Here is a 21,922-nt window from a genome sequence, read left to right as displayed (position 1 = left end):
TGCGAATATAATTCATTGACAAAATCATTCACCTCACAGCTCTAAAAGAAGCTTTTTCGGAAAGTCCAAAAGTTGAATCCACACAAGCCATTTTTTTCTTCTCTCTCCATTCCATCTTCTCTTTCTTTTTCAATTTATAAAAATATAATTTTATTAAATTTATAATTAAATTTTTATATTTTTTAATTGAATATTTATATCATTTTTAATTTTATAATTAATTTTTATGTTAAAAATATTAAAATTAATAATTTTTTTAAATATGTAATAAAAAATATAATTATGTTTTTAATTTTAAATATCTTTAATTTATAAAAAAATATTTAGTTAGTTTTAATATTTTTTACATTAAAAAAAATTTAATTATAAAACCAAAAACAATGTAGAGACTCAATTAAAAAAAATATAATAACTTAATTAAAAATTTGATAAAATTATGAAGACGGATAAAATAATTAAACCTAAAAATATCTATTATAGCATTGTATAAACTATTAAAGTAATAACACTTCTTCTCATCTTAAATATAAAGTTAGAATTCATGTAAAATCTTCATTTTGATAATGTAAAGTTTTATAAGAAATTAATTTACATACCGTGACATGTTAGAAGTTTAGAACTACTAAAATATGAGTATTATACTAAAAACAAAAAAATAAAAATAAAAATTATGAATCTTATAACTAATTATCTCCTTCACATAACTACACATTAACAATTTTAATTTCATCTAAATCTAGTTCTTATTCCATTATTGATAGTCTACAATTAAATATCTTGTAAAATCTACTTTCAACTAATGATTTGCAAACAAACCCTTTCTATTCTTACATTTCCATAAATTCCATACTATACAAAGAAATATAGATGATTAAACATATTTTTTCTGCCGCTAAATACATAATCCAATCCACGTATCTTAAGACATGATCTCGATTTTTTCGACCATTCCTATATTATACTCCAACTCTATCAAAATGATTCTCGTATTTGCTATGAAAATGTGCATGAAATGAACAAGTAAAATCAAACAATTTGCCTTGCATAATATGTCAAGAGCATTCCAATTCTCATCAATTTCTCTATAGGTTTCTAATTTTACTAAAAAAAAAATTAATATTATTATTTGACTTAAAATTTCCTCTTTTTTTGGTTTATAAAAACAAAAACTCAATCCATCAAATTGGAGTCTACAAACTAAACTAATAATACAAACAGAAAAAAATACACCAATAATATTCTATTCATATGTTATGTTTTTTAAATTGTTTCTACAAGTTCGACCTATCAATTAAAAAAAATAATTTTATCATCCGTAATCTATTTCCTCTGTCATTCTCGTAAAAGATAGATTATAAACTACAAAAAATTACTAAATCATAACAATTGCATCTTATTATCCCTAACACTCAAAACACATAAATATTTTAAAATTTTATTATTAATTTTCTTTGACAAATACTTCACTTTCAACTATTATCATATGATTATTTTATTTCCCACCTAAGAAGTAAGAAAAAAAAAGCTTAGGAAGAAGAAGAAAAAGGGTTTAAAATGACAAGCCAATGACACAGAATGAAATGAAATGAATGAGAGATCCAAAGTTTTTACAAGTCAACTGAGTCCCACTCTCTCAGCATCTCTGACAGAACCTTCAATAATCCCAAAAAAAATTAAAAAAATAAAAACCACACCACCAATGACCCCAGAACAAGAACAACACAAAGAAATGCTCTTTGCAAATTGACCATTTTGCCCTTCCTTCCTCCTCGCTCCAATTACACTCCACTCTCTCACCATTCAGCAATGGACGCAGCTGCTACCATTACACCCACCACCTCGAGCTCAGGCTCAGAGCACCATGCCCGGGTCCATGAAGATCCGAATCCAACCGGGTCGGGTTTGAATGCTGAAGCTTCTGTTGGTGGGGCAAGGTACAAGCTGATGTCGCCGGCGAAGCTTCCGATCTCTCGGTCGGCGTGCATAACCATACCTCCGGGGTTGAGTCCGACGTCGTTTTTGGAGTCTCCTGTGCTCCTTTCAAACATGAAGGCGTGAACTTTCTCTCTCTGTCTTTTCAATTTCTTTTCTTTTTCCTCTGGTTTTGGTTCTTCCTCTACTTTGACTTCAGATTGAAGTGTTTCTAGTTAGTTAGAGTGAAACTGTATGTTCAAAATGAAAAATTTTTCAATGGGGATTATCGAATTCACTACCAAAACATGTTTCTTAGTGATAGCTTGCAAATTGAAGAACTTTGGTTCGCTAGAGTAAGAGGATATCCTCAAAATAGAACATTTTTACAATGGTATTCTAAAAAAGGAAAATGGGTGAGTAAATTCAATACAAAAATGCGGTTTTTTTTTATTGTTGTAGTTGTTAAATTGACGTGTTCAAAATTAGTGAATTTTTCATTACATACTTTGGTTTTTTTTTTTTTTTTTGTGTGATTGGCACATCAAAAATTTGTTCTGTATGATTTTTTTGTTTTCAGTTTCTCAGCAACCATAAAGAGCTTATCTGGGGTGGTCTCAAAAATAAAAATGCTTGTAATTATTGGAAGGGATTTTTTCTTTTCTTTTCTTTTTCTGAATGACTTCAACATGACGTGATCTGAATGCTACTGAGCTGAGCTGAAGGAGATGCTGTTTTTGGTTTTTCTATTTTTTTTACCCCACAAAAAAAAATTAAAATTGGAAACTTTTTTATGTTCTTGTGTTCAATCTCGTGGCAAAATTGTTTCCTCTGATATGCTTTCTTTCTATGTTTGAATAGTTTGATCTTTTAATTTTTGATAGAATTTTTGCTATAAGGGCCACGTTAGGTTCAGATGCGTTTGCTCTTTGCAGGTTTGGCACTTGTGTATGTAATTTGATTGCTTTATGCTCGTATTCTGTTGGAATATGACTTTAGTTGAGGATTGTTAGAGAGAGACCTTCTCCCATTTTTTATTTTATTTTTCTTTTTAAAATTTTAATCTCAGTGTTGTTTCTTCACATAATGAATCTTCCTTTTGTTGGTGCTTGCCCTTTTTGTTTGTTTTTTTATTTAACGGTATACCGGAGTGCGCTTAAAAAGCCCTTTTTTTTAATGAAAATTATTATTTTTTCTGTTTTTTGCTTCCTTCTTTGTCAATTAAATAAGTGGAACAAACGAATAAATTCATGGCCAAGTATTAGTGGATCCATATTATTTTTTGTGTGCTATGAGAATAGCATAACGAATGTCAGAAAGATTGTGGATCCCAGATATTTCTGAAAGGACTTTGATATTTTTTGGTTTTTTAGAAGTTAATACTCTGAATGGTCCTAAATTTTTTAGACTTTAGAATGATGTATGCAATATTCAAGTGGGAATGGCTTTTCCAAGTTGCAATTTTAATTGTTTATATAACTTCTGTTTGTGACTATAATGTAGTACTATGCTACCTTTAGTCATTGAGACTCTAAATATGCAACACTTAGTGTTATGATAAGGCAGAAAAATAGATGATTTTACTTATGAACTGATTTCATAGGTTGATTGATTGCAACCTGGGACATAGGGATTGCAGGTATTCGGAGAACTTGCCATAATTTTATCGTTTTCTGACACTCTTTTCGTGTTCTTACTCTTGAGAAGCTTAGATTGGTGATTGTATAGTTTCGTCACTTTCGTGTATTCAGATTATAGTTTATTTATATGCTATTTTCTTTGGTTCGTTTGCAGGTAGAGCCTTCACCAACTACAGGTTCCCTTCCAAGGATTCATCAAACAGCACATGGTTCTATGGTTTCTGCTGCATCGACTGCATTTCCTATAACTTCTGTATGCTTCCATAATAATACCGTTGATGACAGAAAATTGAGCTTCTTTGAGTATAAACCGCCTGGTAGATCGAATATGGTAATAATATTAATTCATGTTAGTGACACTTTCTTTGTTGCATATAACTTCAAAGCAGATGGACATATGGAATGGACTTTGGTCTCTTTTTCCTTTGATTCGAACTTCCGGATTAAATTAACATCTAAGGATGACTAGTTAGATACATTGTTGATATCACTTTGTACACATGACTAAATCAATCCCTTTCTGTTATAACTGTTTCGCTAGATTAAGTGTTAGGTAGACACAAATTTGATTGTTATGCTTGATGTTCTGATTAATATTATCTTGAAGGTTACTTGCTGCTTAGTACTTATCGGATGCTATTCGCTTATATGTTAAGGTTCCTTCAGACTTCAACAACCATGAAAGTGAACAATCTCCTCGAATTGAAGGTCCAGGAAAAGCTCAACCATTTGCATCTTCACCATTAGCCGAAAGTGAGCCAGCAGATCCTTCTAATGAATTAAGCCTGTCATCGCCGGTTCAAAAGGTCAGTTCGGTTGAAGTTGATTTGGATGAGTTTAACCACAGAGGAAACGCATCCACTGGGCTTCAGGCATCACATGTTGAAGTTAGAGGCAGTGGAGCTCCGATCGCACCCGAGAAGGCATCGGATGATGGATACAATTGGCGAAAATATGGACAGAAACTTGTCAAAGGGAGTGAATTTCCCCGCAGCTATTACAAATGCACACATCCTAACTGTGAAGTGAAGAAACTCTTTGAACGCTCTCATGACGGTCAAATCACTGAGATAATATACAAAGGAACACATGATCATCCTAAACCTCAACCTAGCCGCCGATACTCTGCTGGTACCGGTATGTCTGTGCAAGAAGAGAGATCTGATAAGGCTTCTTTGGCCGGCCAAGATGGTAATACCAGCCAGATATTTATCAATGATTTGTATTTTATTGTTTCTTATTGCCAAGAAGTATAGCCTCACTTTCTTTTTCTTCCAATTCTTGAATTCTAGACAGAGCATCCGGTATGTATGGTCGGGGATGTCATGCAGCTGATCCCAACAGTACTCCAGAGCTATCTCCTCGGGCAACAAACGACGACAGTCCAGAGGGTGCTGGCTTTATGTCAAATAGGACTAATGATGAGGTTGATGATGATGATCCCTTCTTGAAGAGAAGGTGTGATGGTTTATGCCGAAGCCCTGAAGTTTCTCCATTATGTGTGTTTACTTGCTGACCTTTTTGTTTTTGGCTTGAGCAGAAGAATGGAACTTGGAAATGCTGACATCACTCCTGTTGTTAAGCCTATCCGGGAGCCACGGGTTGTTGTACAAACTCTTAGTGAGGTTGATATTTTGGATGATGGGTACCGCTGGCGAAAGTATGGACAGAAGGTGGTAAGAGGCAACCCAAATCCTAGGTATGTTAGAAGTAATCAATTCCAATTTAACTTATGTCCTACTTAATGTCATCGTTTAACCCTTTTCGCTATCTTTTGCTTTGATTATGATTTATGGCTGATATATATCTTCTGTTTTGGGGAGCAAGATTTACTATTGATGTTAGTCAAGGTAGTAAGCTAGATTCTGATTTAGTGCTTATTCTGATTTGGTAGAAGAGTTTCACTTTGCATTACTTTCTGAAGTATCATGGCTTTTCTGGCTCATCAAATCAAGTCTGAAATAATTACAAAATCATACTAGGTTACATAAGGTTTATGTCAAAGAGATTCAAGTCACATATCAAGATGGTTTTCGCACTAGTACTGTGTTTGGTTTTTCTAGGTCCGGTACATTGTGCCGAAATACTGGCTCAAAGACAAAGATGGCCTTGTTTTGCATGTTTAGGGTTCCCATCTTTTCTTGCATTCCAAGCAAAGTATGAACAAAAGTTATGGCAAACATCAACTGAATGGCTTTGATTCAAACTCGAAAAGCATTTGTGGCAATACATATTTTCAGGTCTAAATGCGATATTTGTCTGCATAATTCTTGTTAATTAGGATACTTGCTTATTAAGTTATTATGCAGGAGTTATTACAAATGCACGAATGCCGGTTGCCCTGTAAGAAAACATGTGGAGAGGGCATCTCATGATCCAAAAGCTGTAATAACTACATATGAAGGTAAGCACAATCACGACGTACCGGCCGCAAGGAGTAGTAGCCACGACATGGCTGGACCGGCTGCAGCCGCGGCCGCGGCCGCAGCTGCGATGATTGGACATACAAGAATCAAGTTAGAAGAAAGCGATACGATTAGCCTCGACCTTGGTATGGGAATCAGCTCAGCAACTGAAAATAGATCAAAGGGCATTTCAGAATATGGTGAAAGTCAAAGTCAAATTCACACCAACAACAACAATTTCAAGTTTGTTCATACTTCCACTCCAGCTCCAGCAGCATACTTTGGTGTTCTAAATCACAGCTCAATTTCTTATGGTTCTAGAGAAAATAGGAATGATGCTCCATCTTTAAACCATTCCTCATATCCTTGCTCACAGAACATGGGAAGAATACTAACTGGTCCATGAAATTGTTAACAAAAAAATATATATATTATATATTGAATAAAATTGTGAGTAGTATTTTCTTCTTTTTTTTTTTTTTTATAAATGGTAAAAGTCTCATTTTCTGTTAAGAAAATGCAGATAGTTCTTCCTATATATATGTTTATTTATATATATCATCACTATTTAAGAGCTGATATATTCAGTAGTTTGTGTTTTGAATCTAAATAACTTTGTGTATAAGTTTATATGCAAATTATTCTGTAAAAATATGAAGCTGAGATGAAAGCTGCTATATCAAACTATACATGCATGCCCCCATGATTTATGACCTGTTTGAATGCACGTGATGGACCATGAATTATATTTGTTAGGTTTGATATTCTCATAACTCACATTCAATAGCACAGTACTGCTTTGTACTATTTTGTATCTATTATTATCCCTGCATTAATGCTAGCTAAGGCCTAAGGTAAGTTATATAACCAATATAAGTGTGTAACATGTAAATAGCACACTTGAATTTTCACTTTTCAGAACATTTTGTTAGTATTACCTAACCACAATTCAACTTTAATAAATTTTAAAAAGTCACTAGTATAATTATCAAATTAGATTGCGAATATTATATCTTTTAAATGTGATCTTTTTTCAAATTTTGCATTAACGCAAATTAAATTGTGTATATTACATCTTTTAAATGTGATCTGAAAGACTGAGACTGAAATAAATTTTAGTATTCTGTTTGGTGTAAAATAGAAGACAGAAATAAAAATAAAAATGAAGTTCTAATTTAATTTGCACAAAAAATAAAATTAAAATTAATTAATTGAAATAAGGGTATTTTAGGTATAAAATGTTATTAAAGTTTCGGTTTTCGTCTCTAAAAATTTCAGTCACTTATATCCTCACTTTTTGGAGATACTAAAATACTAAAATTTTAGAGATAGAGACAAAAATTTTAATATCAATCTCTGAGCCAACAAATATAATATTAAGTCTCAATCTTTCAATCTCTGTCCTAATATCTCAAAACAAACGCTATGTTATTTACTTACTTACTTAGTCTATCATGTGCATGTAAACAATAATAATTGTAAGTTTTATCCACAAAATTGAAAACAATAAAGTCTAAAACCCCCTCATATTTTGGCAAAGGACATGATTGGTCCCTCCCTCTCTCTCATGTAGTTTTGGAAACCATTACTGCAGCATTGGCAACTGTGCTGAGCTTGCTGTTTCTAGAAATCTGACACAAGCAAAAATAAAGTAAAAGATTTTTATTTATTTTTTTCTTTTGAATATATTCCTAGTACATTTACACCAGCATTAATCTAAGATCTTTCATCTATTTAGTTCTAACATGTCAGGTAGTTGTTAGTTTAATGTTATATATCTAGAGAATGTTTTATGAAATTCTTTAAAAGGGTCATAACATAAAGGTTAATAACGATTATTATCACTAATTAAACATGATTATATAATTAAATCTTAAAATAAAATTTATTTTATATATTTATATTCATAAGTTCGTATCACATCTTATTTATTAAACACAAATTAATGTGTGTCATTATAAAATTTAAGAACATAATATATAGTCATATTTAGTTATTGTAAATGTCTTTTAGGTAGCGTTTGGTGGAGAGACAGAGACAGAAAGACTGAAACTGAGAGACAGAGACTAAGAGACAGGGATTGAAACAAATCTCAGTATTCTGTTTGGTGCAAAATGGGAGACAGGAATTGAAACAAGAATGAAACTCTAATTTAATTTGCACAAAAGATAAAATTGGAATTAATTAATTGAAATGAAAGTATTTTAGGTATAAAATGTTATTAAAGTTTCAGTCTCTATCTCTAAAAATTTCAGTCCCCTGTGTCCCTACTTTTTGGAGGTACTGAAATACTGAAATTTTAGAGACAGAGACAGAAATTTTAATACCAGTCTGTCTCAGTACCTGAAAACAAACGCTACCTTAGAGATATGGATGGAGTGACACATATTTAACGTTTAGCGTTTACTTTTTATTTAGTTAGTTAGACACAAATTTTAAAAAAAATGCTGATACATAAAATTATAAAAACATACAAATTATATATATTTAGCATTTTACTCAAAATTGAGACGTAAATTATTATAATTTTATCCTATTAAAACTTTTAAAATTTCATATTTTACCTTTATCACTTTCATTATCAATAACTTGGAGTAAAATTGATTTTTAGTGATAATTATGTTTATATTTTTAGTAATGATTTAACAATTAAATGAACTACATATATTTGTATCTATGTATATATTTTTGGGACAGTAGATGTACAAATTTTTCAAGAAAGAGACACAACACAAATCGCATGAAAGCCGTTAATGAGAAGAGAAAAAAGTGGGGAAGGGAAAAAGAAAAAGAGAGAAAAGTGGATGGTAAATAATGATGAGATTGGATAAGATTATGACACTTTTCCTGTGTATATATCATTACAATTTACACACTGTGTAAGTGTAAAATGGTAATTTCAATTCCTATAGTCACGCCGAGCCTCTTCACATGCTGTTAGCCCCACACACTTTAATCCAAAATGTGCCAAATTTTAATAACTCCTTAAAATAATATAGCTATAATTTATAAAAAAAATTGGGCTCTTTAAATTTCCTTTTCTAATTTATTGACTTGGGATTGGGCTGTTCATGGATCGGATTCAATCCGCATATTCGCGGTATTTATCCAAAATCGATTTGAAAATTGCGGATATGCATTCGATCCGTAAGACTATCGGATTGGATCGGATCAAATCCGCACACTAATCGGATCGAATTGCGGATTTTGTGTAGATATTCGCATATCTGATCCGCATATTCGCAAAAATAAATAAATAAATAAATAAATATTCTTTTTATATTTTATTTCAACTAAAAATTATCATATATGTTGTATTATTTTAATTTATTATTTAAGAAATGTATGTTTAATATTATTTTAAGAGTAAACATATTTTAAAAAATAGAAAAAATAAATTTTATTGATATTTTTTAAATAAAAATAAGCTTTTAAAAATATTTTTGTATTTTGCGGATATATCCGATATCTGATCCGATCCGATCCGCAATCCAAACTTAAAAACTGCAGATATTAGATCTGATCCGATAATTTTAGTGCGGATCATATCGAAATTTTGGCCATATCCGATCCGCGTTCACCCCTACTTGAAATATTAAGTATATTGTTTGATACATTTATGCATTTATTTATGTGATATGGCACTTTTGGATAAAAATTTAACAAAGAACTATTAGTTATACAAGAATATATTGACCTTATATTCTATATATATATATATATATATATATATATATATATATATATATATATATATATATATATATTTTCATAGTACTATAGGAGTAATGTTAATGGTGCATCAATATGGATGGAAGATTGGATTCTGTTCTCTTTTTTCTTTGGAACCATTCGTTCTGACATGTTCACGTTGGCACTTTGATTGCACTGCAAGTAAAGTACAACTTTCTTAAATTTATTTGTTTTGTTTTGTTTTTGCTTTGGCCACTTCTTGCTCTATTCATGAACCTTCTTCTTTGGCTATGCTTTTATCTTTTTCTCATTGTTAATGATTGTTATCATCAACAATCACATTTAGTGCATTTAAGATTTGGTTATTATGCCAAATGCAAATAATGCTTCTTCCTTTTTCAGTAACACTCTTGTTTTATTTGCTGAACTTCACTAGGAGAGAATGTTTGTTGTAACGTTGGAATCTACACATTTTAAAAATAAATTTTGACAAAATAAACAAATAATAAAATATACATTTTAATATAACTATATTACGGTAATTACAATAATTATAATATTTTAAAAAATATTACTAAAATATAAAAAAATATGATTTTAATTCTAACAATACTTATATAACTACTGTAACTGCCGTAAGAATAGATAAACTAAAATTCAGTATAATAAAATCCTCTAATTTCATTTTGTATTTGATAAAATTTTAGAAATAGTATTTATCTAAATAGATTTATTATTTATGCTATTTTTTTCTTCCTTTTATCCTTTTTTACTAAGTGAACATAGATATACTCGTTATTTTAATCAATTTGAGTTGGTCGAGTGGTCACGTCTGCTTAAGCAAGTGTCGGAAATTCGAATCCCGCCTTGTACATGCAACAACCTATTGGTCAGCGACAGACCTTTAAATGGAACTCAAATTTGCGACGGATTAGTTCTTGACCTGTCGGGTTGCGGATACCGTAAAAAACCAAAAAAGATATATACTAACTATTTTTGGGACGATTACTCACATAAAAATATATTTATGTAAAAATAATAACTCAAATATAAATAAGTGTTATATTACAATTTAGTCAAATATATCGATATATCTATTAGTTTCTGATTATTATCTTTACATGATGATATTTTATGGTGAGTACAAACAATAAAACCAAATAAAAAAAGTTGATATATTTTGTATGGTTTGGATTATAACTTTGACTTTTCAAAAATGATGAAATTTAGTGAGGAAACTTTGACTGAACAGGTGAAGTTGATATGTGTAGTTGTAAAATTTCATTAGCTAGGCATGTGATATTGTTGTAACTAGATTTTACTCAATGACAAAAAAGAACAACCTGTGGCCCCAAAATAATAATAATAATAATAATAATAATAATAAAAAGAAAGAATCATAAATGAATAAAGACAGTTAGTATTCAATCTGAAAACTTTTGCAACAATTCTAGACTTAACACATACACATCTCTCTCTCTCATTCATTTTGGAATAACCATAATCTTGTATGCACTTCTTTTTTTGTTCACAACACAAAGTTGTTTAGTACTACTAAGATATCTGAAGAGAGATGCAAGCTTTGTGGGTTTCTTTGAAGGATAATGTTAAATGTGGAAGCAAGCTTAGTGATGTGATAAGGCAGCCACCAAAATGTGGCAAAGGAAGCTTCTGTGTTTCTGAGAAAGAGAAGAAAATCAATGGAGACAAAGACCATAATGACCCTCCATTGGAAACTCCACCTAGCATTGTTCTATCAAGGCCAAATAACACTCTTGCTAGGCTTCATGGTAAATTCAATTTCCTTCATAACTCATCAACAATGCATAGACATGCTTCAAATTTCTTGAGCATAGTACTAATTAACTAATTAGTTAAAGTAATGCATAGACATGCTTCAAATTTCTTGAATACTTAGTACTAATTGGTTACTTGTGATTATGGAAATTGTGATAGAGCTTAGTGTTGGAGATCCTTCAAGGAAAATTGTTGAGATGATATTTCAGAAGGCTTGGATGAACACATCAAAACCACTGAGGAAGATTAAGACAGTTCTAAGAGTTAGCTACTCAGAACAGGTTCTAGAAAGGTTTGAGAAGTACAGAGAAAATGTGAAGAAGAACGCGGACGAGCAGCATCCGAGGAGCACCGTGGATGGCAATGAATTGTTGAGATTCTATGCCACAACAGTGAGGTGTTTCCAAGGGAAAGCTGTGAAGAAAGTTCATGATTTGTGTAAAGATCTTTCATGTTGTCTTTGCCAAACAATTCAGTTCAACTTCAACATAGAACATGCCAAGATTCAATTGAATAATGACATTGGAAAGGAGCAAACAGTTGCCACTACAAGAGTTAGGATTGTGAAAAGAGCTGCAATTGTTTGCAGGATAATTGCTGGAACTTCAATGAATGAAGTTGATGGTGAATTTGAAGGGCCTGTCTCAAATGGTTTGGGAGAAATTCAATTTAGCTTAGAAAAATTTGTAGTGAAAAATCCAAGTTCTATACTTCCTTGCTTTGTAATCATTTTTAGCTAACATACATACATGTTCTGTAGTAATATATTGTCACCATTCTTTCTAAGGTAAATTACATTGACCTCTCCTGATATTTTCTGAAATTGAATGTACTTTTTAACAGAACATGGTAATTTGACTATGAAACATGGGATTCTAGAGAAGGAGGGATTATCATACATAAACTAACCATGAATCTATGACTGAATTTTCATCTCCAAGCACAAGAGACAATAAGAGATTGATTTTTCCAACCAAGAAGTAAAGCATCATCTCTCTCTTCTAGAGTGTATTGTCCAGGGTAGCTTTCTTGAAGCTGCCTAATCAAAGAATTAACATAAGAACTCAAAGGATATGGTGAGAATCCGGCCCTTTCGAAGCGCAATCTCCATTTCTTCAGAGTCTCGTGGCGTTCGACTCTTTCTGCGCCTTCACATGCTATCAGATTAACAACTTCTCTAGCAAGGCAATGCTGTTCCACATTGATCCTCTCTTTGTGATCCCTTGGAAGAGCTGCGTCGATGGATTCGAAAACAGCCAAGTAGTAGTTCATTGTTTCAACAAAACGTGGGAAGAAAGGAAGATTACTTGTGTTAGAATCTTGCTCAACCAAGGTAACCACCTTAGGTGACAAGAGCTTTGCCAGTCTTAACAACCGGTTGCGATGATTTATCCGGCTATCCACGCTTTCATCTGGTAAATGGTGAAGCATCATGGCAAAATTCACAGCAATGGACTCACCAGGCCTAATGTCAAGATCATCAAGCTTCACCTCAGAAGGGGAAACTTCTAGAGCATGAAATTCAAATTGAACCTTACATGAATTTGCAATTCTTGATAACCTTTCTCCAACTATGTTAAGTCCTCCTCCTCTGGCAAAAGCAGAGGTAGAGTCATCAAAACATGTTATTCTGATCTTTGGTGATCCATTAGGCCTTGCAGCAAGTGCTTTTATGAGGCTTATCCATTGAACTCCTTGGTTAATCTGAAAATCAATTATGTGAACTTCATTTTCATCCTTCATTGCTTCGGCTATCGATCCATTCGCAGAAAGATATCCGAATTTGAGGTATGGACAGATCTCATAAAGCATATGCATATAAGAAAGGAGTTCATTGCCAGTAGGTTCCTTGCATCTCAAGGCATTGTAGATTGTGCTTCCTGAAGTGGCTAGCCTTGCAACAAGTGCCTCCAACATGTATGCTCCTAATCTTTGAACCGGATCCCCGGAAATCGACACCATTTTTTGCAGCTCAGAAATCAGCCATTCAGTTGTCTCCATGTCATTCTCTGACATTGCTTTTGCACAAGCACAAAGCATCTCTTTCAAATCGCCTCGCGATATCACCTCCATCATTTTCCCCCACCTCAAGAATGAGTCATATTCTTGTGGAATCATAGCAGCACCATATGTGTTTAGAATATCTGCATCAGATCCTAGCATAGCACTTTCCAATTCCCTTAACTTGTTGCTCAAGTCATCTTGATCATGTGTCAAGCAAGATTCATTGTCATGTTCGACGCGGTCTTGCTTCAACATTGGAGTAATCTCAGGTGAGAAACTAAGAGAAGATGGGGAGTTTTGGTTAGTAGAAGAAGATTCAAGGGTGCAATAGTGTTCTGAATTATGAAGTAAAGGGTAATTGTTGTTTAGGTTCTCACTTTGAAGGAAGTAACAAGAATAGGACATGTTTGTTTGCATTCAAAAGGTAACAAGTTCTTTTGAATATATGCAAACAACACCAGAATGATTTTACTAATCCCCAAATTACAAATTTGAATGTTGTTCACATTTGAGATTTTCTGCAGAAAAAGATGACAAAAAAATGCAGTATTTCAGTGTTGATGGAACAATAATCACAAAGTGTTTATGTTGCTACCAAATAATCTATTTTCAAACCACACATGAATAAAATATTAACTATGAATCTCTCTAATGCTAAAAACATAATCATTAGTAATTACTCTTCTACTTGAACTAATGATTCTTAATTACATCATGTTCTATACTACTACTAAATGATTCAAAGTTCAAACTCAGAACTTTCAACTCATTTAACTAAAAAGAGCCATTTAGATTTAAAAACCAGAAAAGAAAAATTGTAAACCAGAAAAGGGATGAAAAATTTTCATTCATCAGCAACAAGTTTTGACACAATAATTAGCATAGAAAGATGCAGCTTCATCTTTGACTTAAGAACAAGAACACAAGAGTTAAAAACTCCAAACAATTTCAGAGAAACTCACCAGAGATATGGAGAGAAAGTGTGAATTGAACTTTGAACTTCGATGCCAAGACAACAAATAATGAAAACTTAATTTCTATGAAGTTTTTTTTTTCTTTCTTTTCTTTTATTTTTCTTATTTTTTTGGGTTCAAGGTGGTGGTTGAGAATTTGGTCTAATTCCTCTGAAATAAATGCATATATTTGTTGATATTTTATAGAGACGCGTAGCTAAGAAACCAAGATTTTTCTTGTCCTTTTCTTTATTATATAATCTTCAATCATGTTTATAATATGTTTATACTTTATACAAAATATTACAAATGTTATTATTTAATTTCCTCTCTTTATGGTTTCTTATCTTAACCATGACGTCACTTTCGCTTAACATTATTATAATAGTTATTTTATACTGAAGATTATATGATTAACTAATTATTAAAATGCATTCTTCCACGTTTCTAATGACCGATTGGAATATTCATTGTGTAAAATAATAAAAAATATAATAATAAAGTTGTTGTTGATTATTAAAATATTAATAATAATTTACAAATGCACCCAAAATCAAATTGATAATTAAAAATAATTAACAATTCTATGCGAATTTTTGAAGTGCGAAACCAAAAAAAAAGGTATGCTGGTAAAGATTGTCGTAACCTTTTACCAACGTGTGAAATGAAATCATAGGATACTGGTCAACACGGTTTCTTTGACTTCACACTTGTGTTACTACTTACTACTATATTCTCATTAAATTTCTCATAACCCTACTCATTACCATTATTTCTATATTATTCTTCATAACACGTGCATTTGTCCATAATTATAACTTATATATATAATAATCACTATATATCTTAAAAAAGTTTTAGAACATTATTAAATATAGATATAACAAAAATACGTTATGTATACAAAACATTAATTATAGAATCAATTATTATGTATTTTTATATCGTTATACATATTATTTTATATATTTTTAATTAAATAATTAACTAGTAAAATAATTAAATTTATAATAAATGAACAATAAAAAATATTTACAATAGTATAAAAATTTTTATTAAATAACAAGTACACATTTTTATACACAATAACTAATTAATAATTTATTTTTAGCGAATAGGCAACATGATTGTAAATATAAATTGATATATTTCAATATATTTCGATACTATTGTGAAGAATAGTAGATTGCTAGAGAATCTGAGATTGTTCAGGAGTTTAAATTCTTGAATCACTTATGTGGGTTTTTTAAAATGATAAAAGAGGAATGGTGGAGACTAGAAAATTTCTCAGTTGTTGCGAAAATTTTTAACAAATCAATTAGAAGTATAAGAGTAGACTGAGTTTGATCTTTTAGTTGTTGACGGCATTGCTAGATATAATTATGGAGAGATGTTTATTTGTTTGATTAGTATTTGTTTTTTGTTTATTTATTTTATTTAGTTGCTTCATCTTATTGTGTTGAGCTCTTTTTTTTTTAAATCTATTTTCCTGTACTACACATATATTTCTTCAAATATTCAAAGTGGCAAATGTATTAAAATAATTGTGAAAAAAATTATAACTCAAATAACATAAGTTTTCTATATTCATTTAAAGATTTTGAATTCGAGTTTCACTCCTCATTTTAGACAAAAAAAAATATTAAAATAAATATTAATCAATTATTGTGTAGAATTGGACATAATCAAGTGCGTCACTTTTGGCCTGTCAACTACAGCTACATTTCTTGACAAAAAATGAATGGCTTTTGTACTATGTTTCCAAGTAGGAAGGCAAAGTGTTTGTAGTGTTTTTTGAGCGTTGAAATCCTTGCAAATCTGATTGTAGAAGTTGAGTCCAACTTAAACTCAAAATTCTTCTTCTTTTCTGTTTTAATTTGTTTTCACCTCCTCCATGTGTTGTACGTGTACTCATTGGAATTTTCTGAATTTTTGACCATCCGTGTTAAAAGTTAAAACTCCTCGTTAATTTCTATTTCTAATGTGAGTAATACATTGACATTCTAATATCTAATTCCAAAAATAAAGAGGATAAGGTAATAAGGTCTAATTAAAAAAGAAGGAAGCTAAGATACACGAATTCTAACTCAAGAAAAACAAATTTAATTTTAATGCACTAATAGTATAAAATAGTTATATATATATATATATATTTAATTAGGTAATATTATATTAATAAAAATAATTATCTTTTATATTAATTGCATGAATGGTCATTCAAAAGAACGAATGTGAAATATCTTACGTGCATCAAAATTAAACTTATAAAAAAATAGGATGAATTTTATAATTTGAGAATTCTATTATAATTAAAAATATTAAAAAATCTTAATTTGTAAAAAAAGAAATAAAATTACTTTGTAATATATTAAATTAAAGGAAAATGCTAATGCTTTCTATAGAAAGTAAGAAGTGCACTTGGCTTTGAATTTTAAAATTTAAATTATGAACTCTAAATCTTAAATTTTAAATTATAAATTCTTAAATTTCAAATACTAAAACCTACTTTAAATTTAAACCATTGATTTAAAATATAATAAATAAAAAACTAAAATTTATTTAAGTGACAAGTAGGGTGATACTCTTTAGTCCTTACCTAGTAAGAAACGTTTAAGAATAAACGAATTAAAAGTGATATTAAGTTAAACATACATGAAAACAATCAACCTAAACCAAGATTATTTGAGTCACCAAAAAAAAAAAAACCAAGATTATTTGATTGGATGAGAAATGAATATGTTCTATAACAAGGTTGTGATTGTTGAAGTATTGTTATGTGCAATGTATCACAAGGCATCTAACCAGAAAAGAATCTCTTCCATGACTGCCAAGGAAGAAATCCACCTACATTAGACAGAATATGAAGTTTCTTAGTTAGATATAGAATCCCTCTTTAGTGGCAATGTAAATTAGCAAGTTTTAAAATTGAAGTATGAAATTTTGACATACCACATTCAGGGCAACGAAAATACTTCTTATCCCTGAAAACAATCCCTGATCCTCCACATTCCTCACATTTCCTTTGTGCTATCTGCAATAAAAATCCAAAACTCATGAACTAAATTTTTTTTCTAAAAACAAGAGATGTGAAAATTCGCATGTAACTGTCTTCACGGGAAGTTAATAATTGAAAATTATTAGATAGTTTGATATATTTGACTAAATTATCATCTAATAATTCTTAACTATCATGGTCACGTGAAAACAAATGAATTAAAATCAAAAGGTTCCCTTACAATCCTTTTGCTGAACTCTATCCCTGCCACCACAAAAGGTGTAATCCCAGCTGCAAAAATATAAACAACACATAGAAAATAGTAAATTTTGGAAAATAACTTTTTTCTAAAAGGCTTATAGCTTTCTATTATTGAATTGAAATATTTCATGAGATAGAATAATATACCTATAGTTCCAACTATGATTTGCCATGTGATTTCAACTGGAGCAGGGTCAAGAACAGTGGTTACATCATTGGTAGCCGAGACCTTTGTTGATGTTCTTCTTGTTTCTGCAATCTTAGCTAAAAAAGTGGAGCTTGTTCTGAGACAAAGAGGAACTGTTGCATGTCTTGGCGGAGAACAAGAAATGGGCGTGAGTCTGGTCGGAGTTGCTAAGGAAAGCAGAGAAGAAGCAGGAAGTGCAGATTCCATGGTTGGCAACGGGCCAGCCCGGTCCGGTTCACAGATCTACGGCTAAGCCGTTAATATAATAATAATATTGAAAATGAAGAAGGCTACGTGGGCTTTCTCTGATCCATGGGCTGCTTCTGTGATTCACGTTCTCGATAAGGTTCTAGTAATAAATTTACCACTTAATAAACCATAAACCAACTTAGTTACGTAGTTAATTCACTCGTTTGTTTAAGTAAATATTACGGATTTAAATTCGTTTTGTGTTTACAGCAATTTATTCGTCAACAACAAATTTTTAAATAGAATTCTAATTAATATCGTGAACAACAAAAAAAATTTACCACTTAATAACTAACTTAAGTCAGGCTATTAGCTCAAATAACCAACTATTTGTTCATCGAGTTATTTAAATAAATATTGAGAGTTTAAATTTAAACAAATAATACTTAATTAAGTAAATTATTTGATAATCTAAATTAGTTATTAAGAATTTCAGATTGAACTTTGTAGCAACTTTGAGGGTGATTTATTAATAGAATAAGTTGTAGTAAATATTAATTTAAATAGCACGACAAAATACTATTGCAAATAATTTTTATTGATATAAAATATTTGGATAAGTTGACTAAGTTAAATAAAAAAATTATTCACATTAATAATTAAATTAAATTAGCTCTATTGCTGAAAGAAGAAGAAGAAGAAATGGATAAACCTCTGAAGTTTCAACTGAAACATCGTTAAGAGATTCTACCCTCAGTAGGGTTTTGGAGAATATTCTCTCTCTACAAATGGTTTCCATATTCTCTCTCTATCCCTGCAATCCCCTCCTCTATTCTTCTTCTTCTTCTTCCTTTCGGAACTTTGTTGAATGGCATTTCAATCCGAGTTCGAATTCGAATTCTGCATCTTCATCCATTGACGGAAGAGGAGGTGGTGGTGGTGGCAGCAAGGTGCTGGTTGTGGTTGCTGCGGCGCATTCCAATCCGAACATTCTCAAGACCAACCGCAAGTCTAAGTACGGTTACCCTCTCTCTACCTACGATTCCGACGACGACGACGACGAGGACGACGAGGACGGTGATTGGCTCTCTGATGTGAGTTTCATTTGTTTCTCCTTAGCTCAATTTCATGTTCGTATTTATTTGTTTCGGTTTTAATTTTCAGAAAGAAAACAAATTTTGAAATTTTTATTGTTCATTGTTTAAGGTGTTAATGTGTTATTATGAGTTAACTTTGCTGGCAATTAATTCAATTTTTCATTGGTGACGGACGATGAAGCTCTCATTTCCGGTATTCATAACATTTCGATTTGGAAAATTTGGTTTTGCGCAACTGGAAAATGACGTCGGTGTTCTTCTAATCTTGTTGATGCTTTTGGGGATTTGTTTTTGTAATCTTATTCTTGTTTGTGCAATGCGTTCTTAGGAAGAATTTGCTGAGCCTGCTCGCTTGGACACTAATGGCAAGAGATCTAAGTTGCATGCAAGTAAAGGTATGCTTGAAAGAGTTTTGCTGACTAGTTTTAAGAGGAAAGTTGAATGTTGTATAATCTTGTTTGTTTGTGCAGGAAAAGAAAGACAAAATGAAAAGGAATGGGGTGTTAGAGATTTTGATAATGAACCAAGCACTAGAATTCGCGGAAGCGAGGGAGTGGCGTCTTTACGGCGAAACTACAATGGAAAGGTACCAAATGGTGTTACAGTAAGCTGTTCAGTTTTAAAAGGTTTAACTTGCATTTTGGTTGCAGCTTGATAAGAACTTAAAGGAGAAGAAATATCCACGGCTGTCGGAAGAGATTATCTTGGATTCGAAATGGTTACCGCTTCTTGATTACTTAAGCACCTTTGGAATCAAGGAGTCACACTTCGTCCAGATGTATCAAAGGCACATGCCGTCACTTCAAATCAATGTATGCTCTGCACAGGAAAGGTTAGATTACTTAATGAGTGTCGGTGTCAAACATAGAGATGTTAGAAGAATCCTTGTGAGGCAGCCTCAGATTCTGGGGTATACGGTGGAGAACAATTTGAAGTCTCATGTTGCTTTCTTGGCAGGCTTGGGAATACCAAGTTCCAGGATAGGGCAAATCATTGCCGTCGCTCCATCGCTTTTTTCTTATAGTGTTGAAAATTCATTAAAACCGACAGTAAGATATTTAGTTGAGGAAGTTGGAATCAAGGAAAGAGACTTGGGTAAGGTCATTCAGCTAAGCCCACAAATTCTTGTCCAGCGCATTGACGTTTCATGGAATACTCGATACATGTTTCTAGCCAAAGAGTTGGGAGCACCCAAAGATAGCATAGTGAAGATGGTGACGAAACATCCTCAGCTTCTCCACTACAGCATAGATGATGGATTACTTCCAAGGATAAACTTCCTAAGAAGCATAGGAATGAAAAATTCAGACATCTTGAAAGTATTGACTAGTCTTACACAGGTAATTTTTCATTTCTTTTGTACTTTCATTATTGATAAATGAAAAATATTGTTTTATTGTTCCAAATTTCCTTTCTCCCGCTCCATTGTATTATATTCTGTCCTATGTAATTTTTTACTTAACTATTGAATTGATCCTTAAGAATTGTCTTTATCGTTAGTTACTACTGAACCCGCAGGTGCTATCTCTGTCCCTAGAGGACAATCTGAAGCCCAAGTATTTGTACTTGGTAAATGAACTCAACAACGAGGTGCAATCCTTGACCAAATACCCAATGTACCTTAGCTTGTCTTTGGACCAAAGAATCCGTCCTCGTCATAGGTTCTTGGTTTCCTTGAAGAAAGCTCCAAAAGGACCCTTTCCACTTGGATCTCTTGTTCCAACTGATGAATGCTTTTGTCAACAGTGGGCTGGAACTAGTTTGGATAAATATTTGGCATTTCGTCAAAGATTATTAGTCAGAAGGTTTGCCGAGAAATTCGAAAGAAAAATGTGACAGACCAGGATCAATTTTGTGTTAATATACTTGCAATCAGTACTGAAGGAAGAACAATCTCTAGAAATCTAACATCGAGTAACATGTTGCTATATTTTTTTTCGGCATTATGGCTGATGATCCTTTGAGTTCCTTCATTGTTCTCGGGTTGTTTATAAAGCATTTTGATATGAAAAGACAGAACACATCATAGTGCAGTCTGCACCGTAAGGTGAGCTTCTATGCATTTTGATGATTAATACATTCAATATGCTGTTAGCTTCTTTAGCGGTTTGATTTTCATGATTAGGAATATACATTCAATATGCTGATGTTAGCTTCTTTATAGTGCATTCATTATACTGTTAGTAACCCCTAACTTGTTTCAGGTTGTGGACAATATTGCAAACTTACACTGGTATAAATTATAGGAGGAGGCGGCATAAAGTTAAATTTACAGCTTACATATTCTGTCATTAGGATTTATTTCTGCTTTGGTGTTTTTGCTGCTTTATTTATTTATTTAGTTTTTCTTCAAATCAATATTACTTTATTTGTTACACGTTTCACCATCACCGTTCAGATACAAACTTGAAAATTGTATGTTACTATGAAGGCAATCTCATCATGGATACAAGCTAAAATATCATGTTCAATCTCTTCTGAGATACTTGTATTACAGCAATCCTACCTTTTTTCTATTTCTCTTTTTTCTTTTGATCAAAATCCATAAGTCTTCGTCTGGTGTAGACAGTAATAAGAATTCGAAAGTCGAAATTTTATATTAAATTACATAAGACACTAATTTGAAGATTCATTGGTTCTATGATAATAAATTGTTAAAAGGACTATTTAAATTCCTGAGTTTTACTAAAATAACCAGATTCATGTTTACCAAACAATGCTGTTAATTCAATCTTTACAAAAATCTTTGCAAAAGTTTCTTCCTTGCTCATGCAGGAGCAGAATGCACTA

The 21,922-nt window shown here is 31.7% G+C and overlaps 5 protein-coding genes across 7 annotated transcripts; 3 read left to right on the top strand and 2 right to left on the bottom strand.

The window, feature by feature from the left end:
* The first annotated feature begins 1,483 nt into the window (after positions 1-1,483).
* LOC112701879 (probable WRKY transcription factor 20) lies at positions 1,484-6,645 on the top strand. 2 transcript variants are annotated; one of them, XM_025752665.3, is made up of 6 exons: positions 1,484-2,052; positions 3,706-3,882; positions 4,208-4,742; positions 4,844-5,009; positions 5,092-5,250; positions 5,861-6,645. In XM_025752665.3, the coding sequence occupies exons 1-6, from the start codon at positions 1,807-1,809 to the stop codon at positions 6,360-6,362; spliced, it is 1,785 nt and encodes a 594-aa protein (XP_025608450.1). In that variant the 5' UTR covers positions 1,484-1,806; the 3' UTR covers positions 6,363-6,645. The 2 variants fall into 2 exon arrangements, with proteins under 2 accessions (XP_025608450.1, XP_025608451.1); XM_025752666.3 differs by having other exon boundaries at positions 1,583-3,550.
* A 4,419-nt stretch (positions 6,646-11,064) lies between these two features.
* LOC112701878 (uncharacterized) lies at positions 11,065-12,269 on the top strand. The gene is made up of 2 exons (XM_025752664.3): positions 11,065-11,439; positions 11,606-12,269. The coding sequence occupies exons 1-2, from the start codon at positions 11,223-11,225 to the stop codon at positions 12,184-12,186; spliced, it is 798 nt and encodes a 265-aa protein (XP_025608449.1). The 5' UTR covers positions 11,065-11,222; the 3' UTR covers positions 12,187-12,269.
* On the bottom strand, positions 12,130-13,705 carry LOC112701877 (scarecrow-like transcription factor PAT1). Its single transcript, XM_025752663.3, has one exon. The coding sequence runs from the start codon at positions 13,703-13,705 to the stop codon at positions 12,377-12,379; it is 1,329 nt and encodes a 442-aa protein (XP_025608448.1). The 3' UTR covers positions 12,130-12,376.
* A 3,394-nt stretch (positions 13,706-17,099) lies between these two features.
* LOC112703891 (uncharacterized) lies at positions 17,100-18,200 on the bottom strand. Its single transcript, XM_025755518.3, has 4 exons — positions 17,807-18,200; positions 17,640-17,689; positions 17,353-17,434; positions 17,100-17,247 (listed from the first exon to the last, which is right to left on the bottom strand). Exons 1-4 carry the CDS (start codon positions 18,051-18,053, stop codon positions 17,201-17,203), a joined length of 426 nt encoding a protein of 141 aa, XP_025611303.1. The 5' UTR covers positions 18,054-18,200; the 3' UTR covers positions 17,100-17,200.
* LOC112701876 (transcription termination factor MTERF9, chloroplastic) lies at positions 17,945-21,610 on the top strand. Of its 2 annotated transcripts, XR_011864245.1 has the most exons (6): positions 17,945-19,129; positions 19,461-19,527; positions 19,603-19,718; positions 19,783-20,472; positions 20,651-21,179; positions 21,337-21,610. XR_011864245.1 is itself a non-coding variant. In XM_072199903.1 (5 exons), the coding sequence occupies exons 1-5, from the start codon at positions 18,824-18,826 to the stop codon at positions 20,966-20,968; spliced, it is 1,497 nt and encodes a 498-aa protein (XP_072056004.1). In that variant the 5' UTR covers positions 17,945-18,823; the 3' UTR covers positions 20,969-21,288. The 2 variants fall into 2 exon arrangements, 1 of the variants encoding a protein (XP_072056004.1); XM_072199903.1 differs by lacking the exon at positions 21,337-21,610 and having other exon boundaries at positions 20,651-21,288.
* Positions 21,611-21,922: the final 312 nt, after the last annotated feature.

Source organism: Arachis hypogaea, chromosome 7 (genome assembly GCF_003086295.3).
Source record: "Arachis hypogaea cultivar Tifrunner chromosome 7, arahy.Tifrunner.gnm2.J5K5, whole genome shotgun sequence".
NCBI lineage: Eukaryota > Viridiplantae > Streptophyta > Magnoliopsida > Fabales > Fabaceae > Arachis > Arachis hypogaea.
Note: the sequence above shows the minus strand (reverse complement) of the source record. Positions and strands in the feature narration are given on the sequence as shown.

Bases quoted from the DNA above. Each gene is read 5' to 3' on its own strand.
- LOC112701879 (XM_025752665.3), top strand. From the start codon at position 1,807: ATGGACGCAGCTGCTACCATTACACCCACCACCTCGAGCTCAGGCTCA. The intron at 3,883-4,207 runs GTAATAATATTA...TTATATGTTAAG, and splicing joins CGCCTGGTAGATCGAATATG to GTTCCTTCAGACTTCAACAA. The intron at 5,251-5,860 runs GTATGTTAGAAG...GTTATTATGCAG, and splicing joins AGAGGCAACCCAAATCCTAG to GAGTTATTACAAATGCACGA.
- LOC112701878 (XM_025752664.3), top strand. From the start codon at position 11,223: ATGCAAGCTTTGTGGGTTTCTTTGAAGGATAATGTTAAATGTGGAAGC. The intron at 11,440-11,605 runs GTAAATTCAATT...AAATTGTGATAG, and splicing joins CACTCTTGCTAGGCTTCATG to AGCTTAGTGTTGGAGATCCT.
- LOC112701877 (XM_025752663.3), bottom strand. From the start codon at position 13,705: ATGTTGAAGCAAGACCGCGTCGAACATGACAATGAATCTTGCTTGACA.
- LOC112703891 (XM_025755518.3), bottom strand. From the start codon at position 18,053: ATGGAATCTGCACTTCCTGCTTCTTCTCTGCTTTCCTTAGCAACTCCG. The intron at 17,690-17,806 runs GTATATTATTCT...ATATTTTTGCAG, and splicing joins AATCATAGTTGGAACTATAG to CTGGGATTACACCTTTTGTG. The intron at 17,248-17,352 runs GTATGTCAAAAT...TGTCTAATGTAG, and splicing joins TTTTCGTTGCCCTGAATGTG to GTGGATTTCTTCCTTGGCAG.
- LOC112701876 (XM_072199903.1), top strand. From the start codon at position 18,824: ATGGTTTCCATATTCTCTCTCTATCCCTGCAATCCCCTCCTCTATTCT. The intron at 19,130-19,460 runs GTGAGTTTCATT...ATGCGTTCTTAG, and splicing joins ACGGTGATTGGCTCTCTGAT to GAAGAATTTGCTGAGCCTGC. The intron at 19,719-19,782 runs GTACCAAATGGT...TTTTGGTTGCAG, and splicing joins GGCGAAACTACAATGGAAAG to CTTGATAAGAACTTAAAGGA.